This window comes from Nomascus leucogenys, chromosome 17, assembly GCF_006542625.1.
Source record: "Nomascus leucogenys isolate Asia chromosome 17, Asia_NLE_v1, whole genome shotgun sequence".
In the NCBI taxonomy this organism is placed as follows: Eukaryota; Metazoa; Chordata; class Mammalia; order Primates; family Hylobatidae; genus Nomascus; species Nomascus leucogenys.
Genome location: NC_044397.1, coordinates 54,601,090 through 54,624,929, shown reverse-complemented (window position 1 = coordinate 54,624,929; position 23,840 = coordinate 54,601,090). Strand labels below are relative to the sequence as shown.

Genomic DNA, 23,840 nt, shown 5'->3' with positions numbered 1-23,840 from the left:
ACAAGACCAAACTGCGAGAAGCCAGGGAGATCCAGAAAGTGCATGCTCTGCCCAAGGGACTTCAGATTCTGTAACTGTCCAACATTAGGCTGGAACGCAAGCATGTACGAGTGAATGAATGAATGAATGAATGAACGAATAAGGCTGGCGGCTTCCGTGCCAGCTGAGGGCCATGAGTTTGTGATGTGTGCTCTGTGGGGCCCCAAATGGATGATCTTCCATCCTCTCCGTGGACCAGAAGAAACTGTGGGTTAGGGTGGGACTGAGCTTGGGTTACAGTTGGGTTTAGATTCCACCTGTCACCGTCACCAAGGAGCTGAGGACTGGAGCCGGCACCTACCATGCGGAGGCTTTCTTACCTGCGGACTGGAGCCTTCATCTGCCACTCTGGTCAGTACATGTGAGTGACACAGTGATGCCGGCTCTCTCCCACCCCACTCCCACGTGACCGCCTCGCAGCTCCTGCCCAAGGCAAGTGTGTTCCTGGATCTGCGCTGCACCTCCGTCCCTCTGGCCCCATAGAAATGCACACACACAGTCGCCGTCACCTTTCTCAGTCTCGCAGCCCCTGTGCCGGAGCGGATGGCGTCCATCAAGGCTTGCCTTGCGTCTGCGGTGTTGCTGAGGGTGCCCGTGCTGAACCTGGAGGCCGTCCTTGGTGCAGAGAGAGCCTGGGAGGGTGGAGGGGGTGGTGGGGGAACGGCTGGTGGGGGCGGAAGGCCAAGGTCTTCTAGCAGAGGACATTCCAAGCCCTGTGCAGAGAGTGCGGCATCTCGGAAGCTCTGGAGCTCCTCAGAGGCAGAAGATGCCACCTGGCAATGAGATGATTAAATGACTGCTATAGAGTGAATAGCTCCCAAAATTCAGCTGTGAAATCCCAACGCCCAAGGTAGTGGTGTGAGGAGATGAGGATTGGGGGTGACTAGGTCATGAGGTGGAGACCTCATGAATGGGATTAGCGCTCTTACACAAAAAAGGCTCTAGGGAGCTCTCTCACCCCTGCTACTATATGAGGACGCAGAGAGAAGGCACTGTCTATGAACCAGAATGTGGGCCCTCACAAGATACTGAATCTGCTGGTGCCTTGATCTTAGACTTTGAGTACCCAGAACTGTGAGCAATAAAATTCTGTCATTTATAAGCCACCCAGTCTGTTGGATTCTGGTATAGCAGCCCAAACAGACTAAGGGAGTGACACTGTCCCCAAAGGTTCTGAGAGAGCAGCACACAGCTGATTATCTTACCCTTGGACCTGAGACAGTTCTTTTGCAATAAGCCCAGGAAGTTTGTCCACTCCATGGCCGAGACATCTGCCCCCATGCTCTGTTGGCAGCCAAGCAACTGATCCCAGAGACCAGAAGTTGGCAGTCCTGCCTTACTGAGAACTCTCTCACCTCATGACTTTTCTTGGCATATAAGAATAGACATAGAGGCTGGACACATATATCAAACCCATTATTGGGGGCAAGACATGCACTCAGAACCTAATGAGTAATGTACAAGTCACACTGTTCCTCAATTTCTGTGCGTGGAAACTAAGATGAGACCATTCTGCCCTAAAATCAAGTCAATACTGGCTCCCAAGGATGTGCAAAAACCAGCGCTATATTCATGCAACAACTTTTTTCCAGGTGTGCAGTGGCTTCAGTCCTGGTTGTCCAGTTAGTGAAGCCTGGAAACCACACCAGGTGTCCAAGTGAATTTGGAAAAGTGCTCAGTTCTAGGCACAGGAAGGAATTGTGCTCAGCAAAGAAAGGCTAAGAGAGTGTCTGGAAGCTCTTGCTGCCCCTTGCCATGGCTGCCCCAGGCTCTTGGAGCAGGGTGTCCACCCCAGTGTCTCACGCAGGCTGGGATGGCCACTCTCAAAACAGATGGTTCACCATCCAATCGGAAGAACAGAAGCTTCTGCAGCCACCACCCAGGTGCCTGGGAAGAAGGGGTGAGTGGGTTTGAGCTCCTGGCGCCATGGAAGGCCCTTCACCTCTTACCTTCCTCAGGCTGCAGGTGCCGCTGTGCCCGCGGATAGCTGCCAGCAGTGCAGATCGCTCGCCCTCTGCCTCCGCGCAGGACAGTTTCGCTGGCCTGCCCTCCCCGGTGTGTTCTGCCATCTAGAATATTAACAGTGTCACATATTTCACTGAGAACATGGAGAAATGCGAACTGTAAAGCAGCTCATGAGAAAACCCACTCACGGTCCAGGCACGGTGGCTCATGCCTGTAATCCCATCTACTCGGGAGGCTGAGGCAGAATTGTTTGAACCCGGGAGGCAGAGGTTGCAGTGAGCCAAGATTGTGGCCTGGGCCACAGAGTGAGACTCCGTCTCAGGAAAAAAAAAAAAAAAGAAAGAAAATCCACTCATGTCAGCTGAGGCCTACAGAGTCAGTTTTACACTCCTGTCTATGAGAAGGCACACATAAGAATCAAAGGCTGCGTATCTGGGGTAGTTTCAAACAACTGCCTCTTAATGGCAGACCATTCCTGCTATTCATCCTAGTGTTCCAGAGCTGATGTGTGTGTTTACATCTTGCAGACCCAGAAGAGAATCCATGGCCCCCACTAGCTAGTGCCTGACCTTGGACTAGGCACCTTGGCCTCACTGTGCTTCAGTTTCCTCATCTGCAAAATGGAAGAAATATCTCCTCATTATCAGCATTGGTGTAGCATGCAAATGAGATAATACTTGTGGTGTGTTAAGTGCCTAGACAATGGACAAGGCGTGTCCTAAAATTACTCCTGTGTTACTGAAGAACGACAGTTCGCTGCTGCTACAAATGCATATGGGAAAGAAGTGGCCCTGCCTGAATTTTCTCCCCCGCTCCATTGTTCAAGGATGACCATATGGATGGTCCTGCCCCTGGCCTCTCCATTCCTCTGGCCCTGTGGATGGACATCACTGGCTGTTACCTTTCCCACAGGGCAGCCAGGGGCCTGAAGTCAGTGTGGACTAGCCTCACACCCATCCATTTTGTCCCTTTAGTAGTTCAGTACAAATATCTGGAGGCAGTATGATGGGAATTCTAGTTAAAATGAAACCTGTGTGGTAAGCATCACTGTTATCCTAACCCCGTCTCTCTCTCTCTCTCCTCCGCTTTATTCTGAGACTCTGAGACCAGTGTACTGAAGTGGGCAGGTGTGGAAGGCCTGCCCAGGACCTCTCTGCAGCCTGCCCCGGAAGCCGCCATCCTCACCTTGCGTAGCCTGTCCTTCCCTCCCGCAGAGTGGATGGCTTCCATCAGGGCAGAGTGCAGGGATGTGTCTTTTGGGACTGGTCTCTGGACAACGGGTTTGAATTTTTTCTTCGGCCCAAAAATGCTGGGTGGCCAAATACTGTCTGTTTCATTTCCATCTGTAGAGAACACATTGGGCTTTTCCTCTCTTTCTAAGAGAGTGTGGCTTTCTGTGCCAGACCCTCCTGGAGGGTGGGAAGGCTCACTGCAGCCCGGGGCGCGCAAAGAGCCACTGACCAGCTCCCTGCTGCAGGCCTGAGTGTCAGATGTGTGCGGAGGGGGTGGGTCTGTACCATCAGGTGTGCGTCTGGGCTCAGATGCTGAGCTGGCCTCCTGGCTACTTGTGCTTTGCTTTCCACTGAAACCACAGCTCTGTCCCACAGAAACACGATCCCTCTGGGAAGACTGAACCAGTGAGAAACAGGAGCTTCTGTGGATAGCAGCAGGTCCGTCCTGAGTAGACAACTTCCTGTGTGGGCCAATGACCTCCCCCCTAGGAGGTGATCCCACTGCCAAATCTTCCCCGTGGTTGTTGGGAGGGGTGACACAGGGCCGCTGAGCACCATCCTTCCATCCTTGTGTCTCTGAGTGTGGGCTGGATGTCCTGTCATCTTTGACAGTGACAGGTGGTGCAGCCAGCACTGGCGCCCTGCCTGCATAACCCTTCTCGGCATGACCGTGTGCCCTCACCACGTCAGCATGGACTTTTGTGGCTCCTATGCGCTTGGCAATGGCAGAGGCCACATACTGGCTGGACGTTCTTCTCTGAGGCTTGAGAAATGTGACTTCAGTGGTGTGAGCTGCTGGCACCTTCACGTGACCCATGCCCATGGTGGGGGGCTGGCTTCTCCCCTCCTCTAGGGGGTTCCGGCCCTCATGTTGGGCAGACTGCTGCTGGGGCGATATTGGCTTGGGGTCTGCTTGGAGTCTGCTCTCTGGATGCTGCATCTGGGTGGGCACACGGGTGGAGGGGGGTCCCCTGGCAGAGCTCTCTGAGGGCCGGCCCAGGTGTTTTTCCACAGAGTTGCACCTCCAGAACTCTTTGACTTTCCCAATGGGCTGAGATTCTGCTTCAGGCACAGACGAAGACAGGGAAATGATCCTGATGCCGGTGGCATGAGGACTCACCAAGTTCCCCAGCTCATCAATCTTAATGGCTCCGGTGGAGAGGGACACGTCTCTGTCGTAACATCGCATCTCTGACTTCGGAGGAATGATTTTATATGTTGTGAGGCCATGCTTAAGTCTGTAGCTTTTCCCTGGGTTTTGGCCTCGTTGGTGCCATGATGTTGGTGCCAAGGCAGTGTTTTTATCATTGCTCTCCTTTTCATTCACCGGTTGGGAATTCACTCTCTCTGTGGCCCGAGTCCTCTCCCCGTCAGCACAGCCATGCACTTTGTCTTTCACTTTTGCATTTAGGTTGTCTGCGTGAAGATTCGAAGCAAAAGAAGTCACCCTGGGTGCCGTTTCCATTAGATTCCCATCTTTAGAGATGTTGGATAAGGCCACACGGATTCCTTTTCCGATGTCATGGGAAGCGGGGTGCAGGGCAGGTACTTCCTCCCTTGTCTTTTCATGGGGCTGGCTGTGCTCAGCCTGAAGTGGCGCCAGGGAGGCTCTCCTGCTGGCTACACCCTCCGAGTCGAAAGACCCAGCGTTGTTGTTTCTATTGGAAAACAACCCCAAATCCACAGGATCATCTGAAACTTCCCCTATGAAGGTTACTGGGATTGCATCTGTGTCGCCGTGAGGGATCATGGCATCCTGTGGGCAGTGGTTGGATGCACCATGGATGGAGCTGGTGAGGGAGCTGGTGTCTGTTTCATAGCTGTCTTCCATTTCTGCAAAGAGGGACAAACACAAATCACAGATGTTTCCCACACCAATTACTTAGTGTAATTGCAGCCATGACTTTGATTTCCCTGAGGTTACTTTTGAATACATTATTTACATACGTTTTAAAATGTTATTTGGGTTTGTAATCTACATAATATGCCTGGGGCCAGAATCTCAACTTTCTGTTACTCAACACAGCTGTTTGCAGATCCATGCTGTTTCAAGGCAAGGTATTCAGTTACAACGTGCTGCCAACATCCTTCACTTAAAAAATTGATTTCTAGATCCAAGCCTCTGGAAAAACTGTCTCAACACAGAAACAGGAAAGTGAGTTTTGGGTTTTGACCTCCATGTTTCTCATGTCCACTAGAAGCACAACAAAATCCAGAGGACCACCGGCTCTAGCTTTAACTTCTTAAGGAAGCAGATGACTAAATCCTGAGTATCTCAGAATTACCGTGGCTCTTCCAAGTACCAAATGATGCAATGGTCATGGGGTCAGAACCTGCGGGACACACTATGGCTGATTCAAATTTTTAGGTCTGTCAACTATACATTCTCAGGACAGGAAACTGAAAAGTGAGTCAGACAAAAACTACTCGTCAGTTTTGCAGTCTGTTATCTTCTCTCTCTCTTTTTAAGGCATGATAAATATCTAATTTTTAGTTTATTTTCAACATGTGCAGTGCAGAAAATAACATAGCTGCTTTGTTTGAAAGATTCCCTAGCTGTTTACAGCAATTATTTGCCATCTGCTTTGGCCTTCCAGTATTATTTCCCCAAAATATATCAATATAATAGCAGTGCCATGAGATGCTCCATTATAAGGCTTCATTGTGGTCAAAAGGCTGAGTATTTCTCATTAAGAGATATGCCATATATTAACAAATTAAGAGAAGTCTTAATGAGGAAATCTGTTTATTTTCTGCGCCACCCTTTTTATTCTTTAACATGTGTGGCATACTTTTTAATGCACCAAATTAGTATTATTCAGAGCACACTGTAAGCAGCTGTCTGGATGTTTCCAGGTACTGCTTGGCAGCCCAGATAAAAAGCAGTCTACCGGAAAACTGTGTGTGCCTCACATCCAGGCTTTCACCAAACTGACCTGGAATTCCTTCTGAAGGCCGTTTCCTCACACAGATACATCAAAGTATGCTCAGAGGAAGTTACCGTTGGCACCTACTTTCATGCAGCATAATATCAGAATAGCAGATCAGGTGGTTCTTACCTTCCAGGTCTTCGTCAAGTTCTGCAAGGGTTTTATGGAACTCTCCAGCAATTAATAGGTCTTCTTCATCATTTGAGGCTGTGGCAGCTTTTTCAGTTCTAGGGAAGACCAAAGAGAAAGCAGCACTCATTTCTCTTACTATTGATTTAATGTACTCCTTTCCAGGAATATCTGAGGATAGAACAGCTCATACTCGAATTCAAGCAGTCGCATACTCACTGTACTGCTGTTGTCCTCAGAACTACAGAGACACAGATTGCTCATGGGTGTGTGTGTCCCGTGTGTGCACAAAGGTGTGTGTGGGATGCATGTAGCGTGTGTGCATGTGTGGAGTACATGTCTTGTATGTGGTGGACATGTGATATATGGTGTGTGTGGGGCCCCAAAGTGTTACAGTAACCAAACTACACACAGCTTTCATTCACTCTGCAGACTGAAGTCAAAGTTTTAATTCCACTGCACGAAAGACGGTTCACGTGATCCAGGATTTGCTTGCATCTCTGCCTTGCACTACAGCAGTCCCCTGAACCTGGCACCTGGCAAGAAGGAGTGAAGCCATCTGGAGGCCAAGCATGTGCACGTGGCTGGGGGCTGGTCCACCTCACCTCAACCCTGCACAGCCTGGCTGTTCCTTGGCACTTGGGGATTTGAGTGCAGCGCCGTTCAAGGTCTCAGTGATAAAGCCTACATACCTCTGGTGCAGGATCTGCCTGCTGTTAGGAGGCCCGTGGAGAGGGTTGTGCAGGGCTGCATGGGGGAGTGTTCCCAGAAGTCCCACCAACTTCATAAGCCCAGCCTCCATCTGTGTCCACCCTAGCAGTGGCCCACCCTGCCAGACTCAGAAAATGAGAAATTTCACTCCTCTACTATAAATGACTTTTACAGACTCTGTGTTTACTTTGGCTTAATTCCTACCCTTGGTGGGTGACAGGGAGCCTGATAATGCCACTGGCAGGGGCAGGGCTTGAGGGCCTGATAATGCCACTTGAAGAGCTGTACTCCCTAGGATCTTGAACTGGGACATAAAGACAATGAGGATGGCCAAAAAAACCTCACAGAAACAGTAACAGGAATAACTGCTCCACCCTTGACTCCGCAAGCCCTTCCCAAGGGCCTCCTCTCAGACTTAACAGGAGGAAACTCCTGGAAGTGTGAGGCCTGTCTGCATGCCTTTGTGCCAGCCCCCGAACAGAGCTCTTTTGCATAAATTATCTTATTATAACCCTCACAGTTTTTCAGGCAGGTAGTGTTGTTGTCACTGTTGTACAGAGATGAAACTATGTACAGAGAGACTACAGAGCTGCCCAGGTCACACTGGCATCCAGAACCAGGCCTGCCCGCCCCCAAAGCCCACGAAGGACCAGCTGCATCTGGGGCCACAACACATAATAATGTGGCCCCTGTGGCACGGGGCAGCCAGGAAGATGTCAACCCGTCTGCTCAGAGAGCAGGATCTGGGTTTATTTGCGTCACAGGGACAATGGCATCTGTGAGACAACTGCTGCCAAAACAATTTAAAAACTGTCTTTGCAAGGGCTCTTGCCTCTATTTTCCTATTGTGCAGAAAACACAGAGACATGTCTATGGCAATTGTCTATCTTCAGTGAAAGCTGAAGGTTTGTTTTCCGCTGATTGTTAAAAATTGAGGACCAATTTCCATCATTGCTAATCAGGCCCAGATAATGATGCATGAAATAAGCTTTGCACAATCCTCACGTAGCAAAGTTTTTATTCTGATAAATGAGTCTTTCTTATTTGGTGACTATGTCCATTTGGGAGCCAGGAAGTGGCTTCCAGATTAGTCTCAGCTAATGTCCTCTGACAAGCTACACAAAGGGGGCTGGTTGGAGATGTGTGTGCATGTGGACCCATTAATAAGGACCACAAGAGGTGCATGACTGTCTTCCCTATTGCTTTTGCCACGGACTTTAATTATTTGAATGCACTTTACTAAAGTTGTGCTTTTCTCTTTCATGGAATGAGATGGTTTAAATACATTTAAATTTTTAATAAAATATATGGCAGAGAAAAATGGAAATTGCCATATAAAAGAGCAATCTGAAATGGAAAACAGATTTAAATACTTGGAAAGATGAAAACTTTTTAAATGCTTGCTCTTAGTTTAGGATGCTTAAAGCCCAGCCAAACAAAATTACAGACATACTTTTACTTCAAAGTATTTGCCTTTATTTTAAAGTATGCTTGATCACGTCACTATGAGACATGGAACATAATTATATCAATAAGAATTTAAAAAAAAACATAAGATAAAAACTCCACTGATTCTACCATTTTGCAAAATAGCAAAACAAAACAAAACAAAAACCCACCCCAAGCTGATGAAGATGTGATGAATCTGAGAGACCCATACTTGTTGCTACAGGTTTTAACTGGAAAGCAATGTGGAAATACATATAAAAAACACACAAACAAAAATCACTTTATCTTTGTAAGAACTTTGGCCCATTAATCTCTTTTTTAATAATCTGCTTTAAGGAAACCCAACAGAAGGAAAAATATAAATACAACAATGTTCATGCAAGAATTCTAGAATGTCCAGCACTAGGCAGTTACCTAAATTACTACATACATCTTTCAAAGGGCATTAAAATCAGTTAATATGATGATCATTAAGTGTATGTAGAAACACAGATCCATGCTTATGTTAGCATGTTATGTGAAGAAATCAGCACACACATATATAGAAACACTGTGATGATTTAAAAATAGCAAATACCTTTGGACAAGGCAGAGACAGAAATCTAACAAGAAACCAACCAGCATGACTTAAGGAAAAGGATGAATTAGGATGAATATTTTACCCTTTTTCTTTAGAACTGTGCTTGGTTGAGTTCAAAGCAGCTTGGGTGACAGAGCAAATTTTTAGCCAGCAAAATTTAAAAGGATAATTTTGTCCTTTAGTGATTCTTTCCTGCAAAGGAATTTGCATTCTTCTTACACTGCACACAGTAAGCACTTTATTTTGTTACTGAGTGCCTAGCAATCCTAGTGTGTGGCTGTCAGCCTGAAACTGTAAGAGAGAGGCTGTACAAGGTCTGAAGAGTCTCAGCCCTTCAACACCTTCCTCCTCCCAGGCTCCAGGCTCCCTGCCCTCTAGAAACAGCAGGAGCCCGGCTCCAGGCGCTTGGGGCTGCTTCTGAGCTGGATTCTCCCCTATCCACCAGTTACAGCTGCCTTTCTGGAGTCTGGGGACCCTGTGCTCAGCCCTAGTCCTTCATCCCTGTGTTCTTTCCTGTCCAGCTCCCTCCCACCACTGGCCTCACTTGACACTCTAGAGGTTGCCCCGGATGCTGCTGCTTGGTTCCAGGCAATGCTGGTACCTCTGCATCCCACCTCTGCCCCAGCTTTGCTCCCCGACACTTCAGTGTGGGGCTGGCTCCTTGGGGCTCTGCTTGCCCTGAAAGAAAGAGTGGGCATGAGCTAGGAGCTCCCAGCCTGTGTGCACCGTGGAGTGAGGGAAGGTCTGGCCACCACGCAGCCCAGGACCTTGTTTGGTGTTTCTCCTGAAGCTGCCAGGCTCCTGGCGTCTCTGAGAGAGGAAAGAGGAGCAGCCTGCTCTTCTCTTGATGCAAAACAGGGCAGCTGTGCTCTGAGCATGTATGAATGGATTATCTAGCAAAAGCCAGAGCCAATGACAATGTAGTGATTTTACTTTCCAGTGTAAGAAAGCAGGAGGGAGAGACAGCAGTATTTTCCTTCCTTACTAACTCCCATCTACTTCTCTCCAAAGGGTTACTAATGGATTATAAACATTCCTCTCTCTTTGCAAAACCACCAGATTTATGCCCTTAGTCACTGGGCTTGGAGGCCAGCTCCCTGTGGGCTTAGCAGGGGAGCCCTAGGTATGTGCCCCTGAAGAGTTAGCAGTCAGCAAGAAACATCAGCCTCTGTTAGCTTAAAGTAAACCTGCCCAGATGTTTTTCTCCCGGGCTTCCTTCCCCCCCACCAACACATACCCCAATCTTTAGACATGTTCCTTATTGACAGTTTGTTCTGGCTTAAGACCAAGAAAATAAAATGCAAACAAACACAGGGAAGACATTTTGATATCAGGCTGCATGTGTTGAATAAGTATTGCAGAGTTATTTTCTCACATGGAGTTGGGGACTCTGCAGGGAATGTGAATGTTTAGGCTACTGGGGCATGCAATATGAGGGACACAGCTTAGCACTGGCAAGTTTCAAACCAGAGTCTGCCCAGGAAGTGGACCTGCGTCCTTGGGCCCAGCCTCTTGGGGTGGTCGGAGGGTGGCAGGCTGACTGATCCACCCAGCCGCGTGTGTGCAGGGCTTGCTGAGCCTCTGCATTCACACTCCAGCCTCCAGCAAAAACGAGAACTAGAGGCAGTCACATTCAGTTAGTGCCAGGAGCCAAAAGCGCTTTTTGATTTGTTGTTTTCATTTGCTATGAGGGAGAACAGGCTGAATCTGACCAATCTGAAATGTACAAGATGGGTTCATAGCACATGAGGTCACTTTTTCTTTTTGATGAGGCTAGTACAGTGGCAGAATTAATGGAAAAAAAAAAGTGTGCGAGGAGAAACACGTTGCTTTTAGGTAGCAATTCAATTTGCTAATGACAACCAAACCAACTCCTGTGATTTCAAAGTGATTACTTGATTAACTAAAGGCAAGAAGCCTGGGAAAATATGCAGTTGATGATAGTCATATGTTCTTAACCTCCCCCTTCCATTTGTAAATGTTCCTGTATTAGCAAAGCTTCAGAGTCCTAGAACAATGGTGCCCAATATAACATGAGCCACATGTATAATTTAAAATCTTTTTATAATAACATTGAAAATGTATAAAGAAATAGGTAGAATTTTAATAAAATAATTTAGTGATTTCTGCCAATAATTAATATAAAATTATTTCTTTCTGTACCAGATTTGATGTATATTTTACACTTACAGCACATGTCAATTTGGACCAGACACTTGGCAAGTGCTCAGCAGCCACACACATACTGGACGGTGTAGCTCTCCAAGGTCTCACATGTGTTTTAAACACTCCTTTGTAAATGCAGTCACAAAGTTTCAGAGGTCTGGAATGTAGAAAATGTTTCTAAATGATTCCGTAGTCACAAAGTTCTTAGGCAATCCTCTCTCTGTATCTGAGGAAAGGGGGATTGGTTCTAGGATCCCCCATAGATACCAAATTCTGCGGATGCTCAACTCCTTTGTATAAAATGGCATAGTAGCTGGGTGTGGTGGCTCACGCCTGTAATCCTAGCACTTTGGGAGGCCAAGGCAGGCAGATCACTTGAGGTTAGGAGTTTGAGATCAGCCTGGCCAACAGGGAGAAACCCTGTCTCTACTAAAAATACAAAAATTAGCATGGTGGCACGTGCTTGTAATCCCAGCTACTCAGGAGGCTGAGGCAGGAGAATCGCCTGAACCCAGGAGGGGAAGGATGCAGTAAGCCGAGATCACACCACTGCACTACAGCCTGGGTGACAGAGTGAGACTCTGTCTAAAAAAAAAAAAAAAAAAAAAAAAGCATAGTATTTGCACATAATCTATGCACTCTTATATACAGTCATGAGCTGCATACTCGCCTTTCAGTCAACAATGAAGTTTCAAGGTTCTAGGTGGTGCCAAATGTTTCTAAATGCTCCTGTGTCACAAAGTTTCTGTAGTCACCAGGTTTTAGAGGTTGGCTGGTGTGATCTGGGTCCCTCTGCACCTCTCACTACAGGCCCTCAGTCCCATAAGGCTCCTCATAGCCACAAGCCTGCAGGTAATGGCACAGCTCCTCACAAAGTGCTTCTGAAGCCATCATCCCCAGCATGCACCAACAAGTGGGGGCTGAGAAGGAATGTACAGGCTGCCAGGCTGAAATGGGACATCGGGCACTCCAGGGAGGCTCCCTTCAACTGGAGAAGCTACGCTCTCTACCTTTGGTGGCTCTGCATATGATTCCAGTTTGGCCTTACTGTTAAAAAAGAAAAAGCCTGACACCCACTTATTCAATCTCTCTTTTACTCCTCACAGCATTCCTGTGGAATTTATGTTCCCAAAAGGAACCCTAGAACTCAGATTTTCACAATAATTATACACAGTTAGATACTGCCTGATTATAGCAAGGTTGCTTTCAGAATTCAAGAGTTTATAATCAGTGCTAGTTCTACTGTTCCTTCCCTGCAGGTAGGAGGAGATAACAGTCTCCTCTACTTCCCCATCCATCTCTCTCTCTCTGTCTTTCTCTCTCTCATATATATACACACATATATATACACATACATGCACATATATGCATGCACACATATATATGTGTCTATTTATTTTTTTCAAACACGTTATAAATAAAGAGGAAATGATCAGAGCTAGATACAAGTTACAAAGATTACCTAACAAATCAAATTTCTCCCCTTCCTCAGTCAGTTGTACATAACAATACCAGCAACAATAACACCAGAGGAGGAGCCTTATGGGACTGAGGGCCTGTAGTGAGAGGTGCAGAGGGACCCAGATCACACCAGCCAACCTCTGAAACCTGGTGACTGCAGAAACTTTGTGACACACGAGCATTTAGAAACATTTGGCACCACCAAGAACCTTGAAGCTTCATTGTTGACTGAAAGGTGAGTATGCAGCTCATGACTGTATAAGAGTGCATAGATTATGTGCAAATACTATGCTTTTTTTTTTTTTTTTAGACAGAGTCTCACTCTGTCACCCAGGCTGCAGTGCAGTGGTGCGATCTTGGCTCACTGCATCCTTCCCCTCCTGGGTTCCGGCGATTCTCCTGCCTCAGCCTCCTGAGTAGCTGGGATTACAAGCACATGCCACCATGCTAATTTTTGTATTTTTAGTAGAGACGGGGTTTCGCCCTGTTGGCCAGGCTAGTCTCAATAATGGTAGTCTTCAATAATGCCAATTGTTGAAGGCTAGCAATGTATCAGGCACTATTGTAAGGGGGAGGTAGTGCACATCTCAATTTTACTGACCAGGAAATTGAACCAAGAAGTGAAGTCACTGGGCACACCACCGCCAGCTATGGGCAGTTCCCTCCCTAAGCAGTCTAAATGCAGACTCTTCAATCTTCACATTAAGTGACTCTTTAAGTATTAGGAGCATTGGCTGGGGTCATATGTAAGGGAGAGATGCCTGTCGGAAGAGTCTGTGAGTCCATGTAGTCCAGGGCAGAGCTGTGTGTGAGGCACACAAGACCTTCCCTGAGGGCCATGCCCAGGTGTCCCCAGAATGAAATGCAACCACCACATGCACATTTCTATTATTCCTGTTCGGCTCTTGGGCTGAGCTCTTCCTTAGAAGTTTCTTCACTGGCTGTACTGTTGAGAGGACGACTCTGGGAGTCTGATGTTCCCTTTACAAGGTCAAATTTCAACTGAGATTTATTTTGCAGTGAAAAATTATAACCGGATACAATCAAATGACTTGATGAAAAACATATCCTTTTCAAATTGCAGCAGCACATACAACATATTCCAATAATTATTATTATTTTTTGAGATGGAGTTTTGCTCTTGTCACCCAGGCTGGAGTGCAGTGGTGTGATCTCGGCTCACTGCAACCTCTGCCTCCTGGGTTCAAGTTATTCTCCTGCCTCAGCCTCCCTAGTAGCTGGGATTACAGGCGCCCGCCAGCACGCCTGGCTATGTTTTGTAATTTTAGTAGAGATGGGGTTTCACCACATTGGCCAGGCTGGTCTTGAACTCCTGACCTTAGGTGATCCACCTGCCTCGGCCTCTTAAGGTGCTGGGAGTACAGGCGTGAGCCCAACGTGCAACATATTCCAATTATTACCAAGCATTCACACTTGCTCATCTTAGAAGCATGGTATTCTTGAGACTCTTCAATTTAATGCCTTGGCTCCAAGGACACTGAATGTAGCCCACCAATGCTGCCATGTATGAAGCAGGTGCTGCAGCAGCAGTGAGGCCAGTCGAGCCTCTACATACAACTGCACACAACCCAGGCAGTGAAGATGACACTGGGCCAGGACAGTTTTTAGCTGCGGCCAGCCCAACATGGCTCTCTCCTTGGACAGGTGGCAGAGCTCTTGAGGAAATGGTGTTTGCCTCCAGTTTGTCAATGTGTGAACCCAGGCATCCCTAGCCAAAGGAGTCTAGATGACTGACTTTCATAGGGTGCAGAGAAAGGAGAAATCGCTAAGAAAACTAGAACATAGCGATGTGGACCTTACACACTTGGGTCTTTCCAGATGATGAAGGGTCTTAAGGCTGTTCCCAAACCGTGTTTAGTGAATACCCAAGTAACAGAGGGGCAGCAACAGAAGACACCACCTTGGCCAAGTTGATAAACCATGAGCAATCCTCATTTTCCTGATGACTGGGACTACTGCAGAGACTTTCTGCAAGCTGAAGATGTCTGGGACTATCAGGGACAGCTTCACAACCTATCCAACTCCACTCTCAGCCTAGAGGCCGGGCCTTGCCAGCCAGACAGAGGGTGACTTCTGCTTTGCCTGAGCCCCTAAGGCCTGGCATTCAGAGGGGATGGAGAGCGCTCATGTCACAGCCAGGTCCTACATCTTTGTCGTTTGCCATGTAAGATGAACACGGGTTCTGGGAGCACAAATGGGCAGCTCAGGATGAGTTGTGGAAACCATGTATGGGGGGGTCATCCAGGGTAGGGCCAGGAGGCTGGGCTCAGGGACCAGGCACAGGGCACCAGGAACGGTGGTCATGCTCTCTCTGGACAGCCTCCTCTTGATCAAGGTGGTGTTGGGTATGTGTTTCAGGGGCACAATGAAAGAGGAGCTTGAGGTGCCAACTAGGGACGCTCTGCCAGGCTTTTGCTCACACTGCCTGTCAGAAAACCTCCTCTTTGCTATTGCTTCTCTCGACCGCCAGAGTCTGAACATGGATGCTACTGTTTATTGTTCTTATAGGGTTCTTCTGTGCAGGTGGCCAAGGTTAGGGCCACATCCCTATGAACAGTGGTGGGTTCTGAGCTCTCACGAGTTCACCTTGAGTCTGGGTTGTCAGCCCCCAGGCATGGGTCCTCACTGCAGAGATCGTGACCACCCGACCATCCTGCTCTATCGGGCCACACCTGAGTTCTGCTGCCTGGGCAGCTCCCCACCAGCCCTGCCTTTACCACCCCTGTTCTGCCTAGGCTTTCGACAGGGTTCACTCCAGATGTGAATGCCAAGCCTGTCCCTGGAACACACTATTTTCTTCAAAAGAGGCAGATTCTCTCTACATTCCCAACTTTATGTGTGAATCAATATTTTTCAAGCAATATAGCACAGGGAATACCTGAGTAGCTGCAACTGTATTCCAAAGTTGGCAAATAGGCAAGCAAGGTAATCTTGGTTCTCCCAAAGAGAAGTGGAACAATCGATGCAGCCTTCAGTCCTCAGGAGGGTATAAGTCTGGGAATAGGCCACATCCAGCTTGCATATGTGTTCCGTTTCCCCGAGTGCCGGAATTGGTTACCAACATTTACAATTTGGGAGACATCACATAAAAATCTAGATTTCTGGCTTCTCTTCAAAAACTGGCCACACTAGGTCTGTAACCCACAGGGTGACAGTTGGACAGAGGGAGCAGGGCTGCTCTCTTTAGAGAAAGCATGTGTTTTCCACACTGCCTGTGATCTCTCACTGCTGAGCCTCCCTCAACCTTGCCTAACCCCTGCCTTGCCCCTAAAGCATCCATATTTGCAACCCCTGCATTGCATGGGAGGCACTGCTTTAAAGTAATCCTGAAATTTATAAAAATCATATATTTGGGAAAAAATGTGATATACCATGCTGAAATCTCTGAATATGTCTAATTTGTCAGTTGAGATAGTTCCTGTAAAAAAAAAAACCTCAAAATGGTGCCCAAAAAACTAGATTCATTCTATGAAATCCCCTCTCCCCTCAAACACACACACACCACACGCGTGCACACACACACACACACACACAAACTATAGTAATTCCATGCAAGGACAGAGTCAATCCCAACTCTTTGGCAAATAACTCAGCATCACAGACAGGGCTGAGGGGCTCAAAGAGCATCTTCATCCTCATCTGACTGATGAGCTGATCACATCCCAGTGAAGGAAAGTAATTGTCCAGGCAACTCATGGTGCCCCCATTTCCTAAACTAAGGGCAGTAGTTCTGACAATGGGTACTACTTGTTATATATGCAACATGCATGGTATCATCTGTGCTGGGCTTTTCCCAGGCTCATGACAACTCTGATAGATAGGTGGCATATCTGCACTGTGTATGATCAAAAGGTAATGTTTGGCAAAATTAAGTGGACGCTTAAAGGCCAAACAGCTAGTTAGTGGTGGTGAGATTCCATTGTAGGTCTATCAGGTTCCCAAATTCCCTCCCTTCCCACCACAGTACTCTCAAATTCAGTGGCACCCCAGAGATGAGGGCAGGAAAACATGCCATGTTCCCTGTTTGCACAAAGCATCAGGTTCCAAAGACTCAATGATTATTCTGGCTGTGGCCATAGTCCATATTAACCCTCATTATTTGGATAGAAATCAGCAAGATTTTACATCAATGGTCAGCACCAGCAAAGCAAACAATGAGTCCTATGCGCAGCATCCCTCAGGGTGCAGAGTAACGCATGTCTGATTAGTTTCAGATGTGGAATGCAAACCTGTGCAATCTCCATGCAAACTGCAGAACAGACGTGGAGATTACAGTAGAAAGTGATTTCTCTTTATGTTAAATGACTAAAAGGAAAAATGCCATAATTTTCCTCTGTTCTCACAGACGTAAACGACACAGGCCAACCTCATCAAAATGCATCTTGTGTGGGGTAGGCAGGAAGGAACCAATTGCTGCCTTCGAATTTCTTTTCTGATGAAATATAAACTTGGTCTTGGAGTCATCCTTAGAATTGAAGAGCTATACTTTAACGTTATTAGGAAGTGTTTATAACAACATGGGGAAGTGCTCATGACAAACTGTTAGGTACAAAGAAATATAAAGTATTATTGATAAGACGATTACACTAACCAGATACAGATTTGTGTGTTCATATGAATAGGGTTGGAACAAAACCTGAGAAATATATTATAAAAGCATTCATTCATTTTGGTGACTGGCTTATGAACTATTTCTTTAAATCATTTTACCTTATTTCTTTTTTTTTTTTTGAAACAGAGTGTCACTCTGTCACCCAGGCAGGAGTGCAATGGCGCGATCTCAGCTTATTGCAACCTCTGCCTCCAGGGTTCAAGTGATTCTCTTTGCCTCAGTCTCCCAAGTAGCTGGGACTACAGGCAAGCGCCACCACACCCAGCCAATTTTTGTATTTTTAGTAGAGATGAGGTTTCACCACGTTGGCCAGGCAGGTCTTGAACTCCTGACCTCAGGTGATCCACCTGAGCCTCCCAAAGTGCTGGGATTATAGGCTTGAGCCACTGCACCCAGCCCATTTTACGTTATTTCTGTTAACATTTCCATAATATTTATTTGATGAGTTCTTACACTTATCTAAAAGATGAAAAACATTGGCGGGCTGAAGAGAATCAACATGCCTTTCTATATAATAAAGAAAGGAATCCTGACAGTGTGGTGTTGGTACAGAGATGGACAAATACACCAGTGCTACAAAAAGAGCGTTGGAACAGAACAATGTGCACATGGACACTTGATGTCTGACCATAGTGGGGACAGGAATCAGTGGGAAAAAACAGATCCTTCTTCATATCACACCCAAAAATAAACCCCAGGTACAAGAGGGCTCAAATGTGAGAAAGCAGTTTTACAAGAAATTCAGACTATCTTTAGTCTCTTAGGGTACGGGAAGGATCTCTTAAATAGGCAAAGATTATATACATCTGAGAGAAACAGGAAAAATTAAATAATATTAAAAAGTAAAGACAATCATTGTACAAGAAAAGAAAACATAATTAAGTTCAAGCCACAGGCTTAGAAATGTTCCATGTGTAAATAACTGACAAAGGAGAAATTAATAATCAAAAAAAGTAAGCATAACAATGTTTAATTTAATTCAATTTTTTTTGAGACAGAGTCTTGTCCTATTGCCCAGGCTGGAGTGTAGTGGTACAATCTCAGCTCACTGCAACCTTCACCTCCTGGGCTCAAGCGATCCTCCCATCTCAGCCTCCAGAGTAGCTGGGACTACAGGCACATGCTACCACGCTCAGCTAATTTTTAAATTTTTTTGTAGAGAAAAGGTCTCACTATATTGACCATGCTGGTCTTGAACTCCTGGGCTCAAGCAATCCTCCTGTTTCAGCTTCTCAAAATGTTGGGATTACAGGCATGAGCCACCATGCCAGGCCAAACATAGCATGTTTTTTAAAAGGGCAAAGGCTGTGAAAAGGCAATTAATACAATATAAGACCCAAATTGCTAATGAATATATGAAAAGATGCTCATCCTTTCTAATCAGAGAACTGTAAATGAAAGCTACATGAGATGCCATCTGACGCCTACACGCTGGCAAAACTCAAGATGTCTACTGATCTTAATTACGGGCACTGGTGTGCAACAAGGGGACCTTGCAGACACTGGGGGGCCCGCCAACTGCATAAGCATTTCAGGTATCCCGTAAAGCTGAAGATGAGTCTCTTTCCTGTCACTTTCCTCTTCTAGAAAAGTCTCTACATGTAAATAGAGACATATGTTTTTTGTTCATTGTTTCTAGCCCTGAAAAACTAGAACAATCTAAGTGTTCGTTATCAGGAAAACGGGTAAATAAATGAATGAACAACACAGATATCATCATGGATAAATCTTACAAACATAATATTGAGTAGAAAAATACACTTAAGGGTATGGTGCCAAAGCAAACAAGCCACTCTTACACAGTCTTTGTAAGTTACTGCAGCTGTACAGACAGCACAGAGACACGCCTGAGAGCAGCTGCTGTGAATCAGGGTCGGGGCCCCTGGTGCAGAGCAGGTTGTGATAGCACATGTTGGATCCCGTGACAAAAGACCCTCTTTAGAGACACAGATGTGGCTGTGACTTCCGTACCCACCCATCCTTCCCATGACTCACCTCAGATGTGAGTTCTCAGAGCCATTCTTCTCCCACAAGGGGCTCTTCTGGGGACCCAGGTCTGGGGTTCCAGCGAGGTCCTGGTCACTGCAGTCTTCCTGGTCTGTGGCCCACTTGTCTTTGTATTTCATGCTGTCCTGCTGCGAGTCCAGAGAGACGATGTCTGAGGGGGAACTCATCACTCCTGAGTCCTCGGTCGTGTCCTCCGATGCAAAACAGCTGCCAACTGACACAGTCTCCTCCGCCTCTGACAGCACCTGCAGGGCTCCATCCGGGCTGCAGTGGCTGCCAGACCCCAGGGGCAGGCTTACTGGACAAGACAAAGCAAGGACAGGTCAGCCCAAACCACTCTGGCGTCCATACTGCCTAACAAGTGTGACATCAGTCTGTCGGCCCCACTCTAAAATTTGGGATTCAGGGTGCTCAAAATAAAGGAAGACTCTCAATCAAATACTGCTGAATACTCCTGAAACATTTTAACTCACAGGGAGTCATCTGTGTAAGCCTGAGAGCAAAACTGTCCCTCAAAAATCAGTATTTGATTAATTAGCCTTTTACATTGGTCTCCTCTCTATGGCTATGGGCAAGCACATTTAAAAATTCAAACTAATGACACGTTGAATGCAATTGTTTCTAGTCCGACCTTTGGTTTAATGGAACTTGTTTAATGTGAGATCTTTAGAAAAACATTAAAAACAATTAGTTTTTGGAAATATAAATAAACAGACATAAATATCAGTCTGGAAACATCTGATGTGTATTTCATATTTGAAATCTGGCCTGGAAGAGTCATGGCCCTACTCCCCAGCTTTTGGCTCTCCCTTAATTTTTACATGTGAGGCCAGTTTCTGTGGTTGAGGTTACCTGGCTCCTATGCACTAAATGTGATTTGCTGCAGCAGTTTGGTGAGATGCACAGAGTGGCAACTTGCTCTCCAAGCCAAGTTCTGTCAGCATTAATACTAATGATTGGTAGCACTATGGCTATTCTGCACAACTACCTAGCTATTTGTAGATAGCAATACATTAAGTGTAAGTAATGGGAGGTCATTATTTTTCTCTTACTGAGCTTCTAAATTCTCTAAAATCACAGAAGGCTCTATGCATAGAGATGAAATTTGAAGGACAGAAACACACAACTCTAGCCCAGATGTATATTAGAGTTGTTATTGTTTTTTAAGAAAAATAGATTTTAAACTTCAAGACACTTCAGGACATATGATCTAAGCACTATTTATAACAGTCCAGGAAACAAGGACTGTGTTTTGTTGCAGTCCCAGTGTATTTTGTTTTAAAGTCGTTCTTCCCCTAAATAGTCACTGGATGCCCAAAGTGAATTAAGACTCCTCTAGGAGTGCTCACTCCACAAAATCATGCACTGAGAGTGAGGTGACATCACAATTGCACTCAACATCACCAACATTTTAACTGGACAGGAGACTAACAACTTATCATCAACAAAACCAAAAGAAAATCCCATCAGGTGATGGTTTATTTGAGATTCCAAACAATAAAACAAACGAAAGAACAACAGTTTAAAGAACATACATTTCACTAAAGAGCTCCAAGGTAAGGAATAGAATGAAAAAAAGGAATAGTTTAGAGCAGCATAAACGCACGAGGAGATATGCTGAATGCAGTGATGCTGGTCTGCTGCGACCTCGCTCTTCTAGTTTTCTCCCAGCTTTTGTGGCCAGACTCTTAATTCAAGACAAATATTGAGAAGAAATGTCGCAGTAGCTCCCTGTTTCCCATCACCCCTCTCTTGCCTTTCCTTTTGCCGCCATCACTGAACAATAAAACCAGCATGTTTTTTCTGTCTATGTTGTATATAAAAAGTGTGACAAGAGCAAAACTCTCAGGTCACAGAGACCTGGATTCACACCCTGGCAGAGTAAGGTAATGCTGCTGCCCACAGGGTCCCTGTTGCTAAGTGGGTGCCTGAATGTGAATGGCCCTGTCACAGGGCCTGGGGACACATATTTCCAATCCAAACATGTGGGCTCTCTGGCACTCACAGCTTCTGAAGGGACAGACACGTACACAAAGAATGACAATGCTGTATGGTCACACCAACTCTTGGTGTGCTACCATAGGCAGAGTGTGGCAGGCTGGACTGAGCGAGGTGGTGGCACACAGTAGGGGCCACACAAATGCTGGTTTAGCCTGGCTTACCCTCTTCCCTCTCCAGGGATTATCGCTCAGGCGTGAAGTGACCTTAACAAATGTGCCCCCATTGGCCGTCTGCTGCCAGGCCCCTTGGAGGGGGCCCTCAGAGCACCTGGTACATGCCCTCTGGAGGCACAGAACACATCGTAGGGCAGAGGGACTCTAACCCACCTCCACCCCTTCTCTAGCCAGTTATAAGATCAGGAATGCTTGTCGGGTGATACATATATATTCCTCAGAAGTTCTGAGGCAATAAAAAAAAGTTGAGAGCCTGTGGTCTAAATTAAGCCACCTGCAAAGCCTTAAATCAACATGGAGTGAGAGGTCACATATTTGGTGCACACACGTGTTAAACCATTTACAAAATGACTAATGCGAGTGCTATTACCAGAGCTCCCCTTTTGCCCAGGCCAGCCCTCCTGCTCTCCATGTGGATAATCTTCCCATGGCCCGTGTGGCCTGGCCACAGCTCTGTGACACCATTCGTGCCATTGGTGCAGAAGCAGGTGGGGGGGCCCTGCTCTCAGGAGGTTTATCTGCATCTAGGGAGAAGAGTGGCACAGGAATTGAAAAGGCAACTGTCTAAATGCTGGGAGGAGAGGGAACATGGATGCAAGGCCTTCTGCCAAAGGGGTGGGACCCGACCAGGAAAGACTGGGCAGATCTCCCCACAGTGATGCCGGCACCTGCTCGGAGTATAGGGTGGGGCAGGCTGTGGCCAAGGGGGAGCACCTGCAAAGGCTTTGAGGAGGGTGATGGAGGCTGAGTGGGGAACTTTCTGGAGAAGCTTCCTGGTGAGCTGTCAGAGCACAGATCTGAAGAGAAGGGCAGATATTCCTGTGAAGCCCCAACCTGTATTGGTGTGAGTTTTCAGGCAATTTCTGATCCCTCCTTTCCGAGGTCTGCTCTGTCCTGGGCATCTTTTGTTTGGAATCAGACATGCCCATCTCACTCATCCTGCCCCCACCCCACATCTCTTTTCTTCCTTCAGCTGGTTCCGATTATTAACCCCATGAACTGTAACATGTTTTGACAATTTCTGAATGAGATAATGGTGCAGGAGACTTTTTTTTTCTTCATCAATGCTAAACGGAAACTCAGAACATAAAAGGAAAACGTGGAGCTGCTTGGGCTGCATCGAGGTTGGGGGCCCAGGTCCTGTCCTCCAGATCCTGTGTGTGTCCCATTTCCCACCCTCTGTCCAGCCCCTGAGGGGCTTCCCTAGAGCCAGCGATCCAGGGACCCCAGCCTGAAACCCAGGGGCAGCAGGAGGAGGGCTGAATTAAAAGCCCAAATTGCACTCTGAACAATCCCCTTTCCCCTTTCTGTAAAATAAGCAGTTGGTTCTGATGGACTCTAAAATCCGTTCTAGAGTAGAACTGTTAACAGTCTTTGAAATGCCAAATCAAAATATAGGATGTAAACACTCATTTTTACAACTGACCAGTGACTAATTAGGAATCTTTAAAAGGAATACAACATTGGCTTTGTCCTTTCTGCTATATTCTGTCTTCCCTGAGAGGGTAAGTCATTATTTTTGAGTTAATTAATGCACTGGCAACTTTACTATTCTCTTAAGGCATGAACAATCTTTTTGAACTAAAAAGTTATTACCGCAGGATTTTTGCAAATGTGAAAAAACACACCAACTTTGTCTTTAGCAGAAGCCTAATATAAGTTCATAATTTAATTCTCTTCTAAATGAATAGCCACAGAGCCTGAGTAAGGAATATTAACCCTTCTATTGTCTTCCACCTAAATTATATAATCCCATGGTTCAGAGGCCATTACGTATCTCTGAATGAGCTTTGGTAAATTCTTCAGCTCAAGTATAAAGAAGAAAATGCTAACTTAGGGCTACTAGTTCCTCAAGTTGAACACAATTATTCTCAGTTTGGTACTAGTTTTTCTTTTACAGAGTCAGCAAGGATAATTCCATCACTAAATATAAGTATCTTCCAAGTAATTTTGGAATGGATTCATTTTATTGTTTTATTAAATGCAAATTAAAGATCTTGTGTCCTATGATATTGCTTTTTTGTGGTTCATTAAGAAAGAGGATTTCTCAAAAGCCAGTTTCACCAAATTTATATGGCCCAGAGAAAATGTTTCAATGAAAGAAAAGCTACCTCGCCACCTCACACTGCTGCCTGCGGGTTCCACAGGCCACTCACAACCAACAAGCAATGCTGCACTTCACCTTAACCTGCGTTGACTTTGTTCTCTATGTTCCAGGCGCTTGGAAGAAAGGGAAAAATTACAAAGTAAAGTGCTTCTGAACTAGTGATACAAACTGATACAAAGCATTTCAATAATTTTGGGGGGCGAGGTGTAGTGGCTCACACCTGTAATCCCAGCACTTTGGGAGGCTGCGGTGGGTGG

At 46.2% G+C, this 23,840-nt stretch overlaps 1 protein-coding gene across 3 annotated transcripts in view; it reads right to left on the bottom strand.

Moving 5' to 3' along the window:
• The window catches only part of COBL (cordon-bleu WH2 repeat protein), a 307,991-nt gene that overhangs the window by 8,277 nt on the left and 275,874 nt on the right, over positions 1-23,840 (bottom strand). For all 3 annotated transcript variants that reach the window (XM_012496979.2, XM_030796417.1, XM_003275024.2), the window contains 5 exons: positions 19,291-19,600; positions 6,296-6,393; positions 3,190-5,069; positions 1,989-2,108; positions 549-812 (listed from right to left, as the gene is read on the bottom strand). In XM_012496979.2, coding sequence (XP_012352433.1) covers positions 549-812; positions 1,989-2,108; positions 3,190-5,069; positions 6,296-6,393; positions 19,291-19,600 — 2,672 coding nt within the window. The remainder of the gene's footprint in view (positions 1-548; positions 813-1,988; positions 2,109-3,189; positions 5,070-6,295; positions 6,394-19,290; positions 19,601-23,840) is intronic.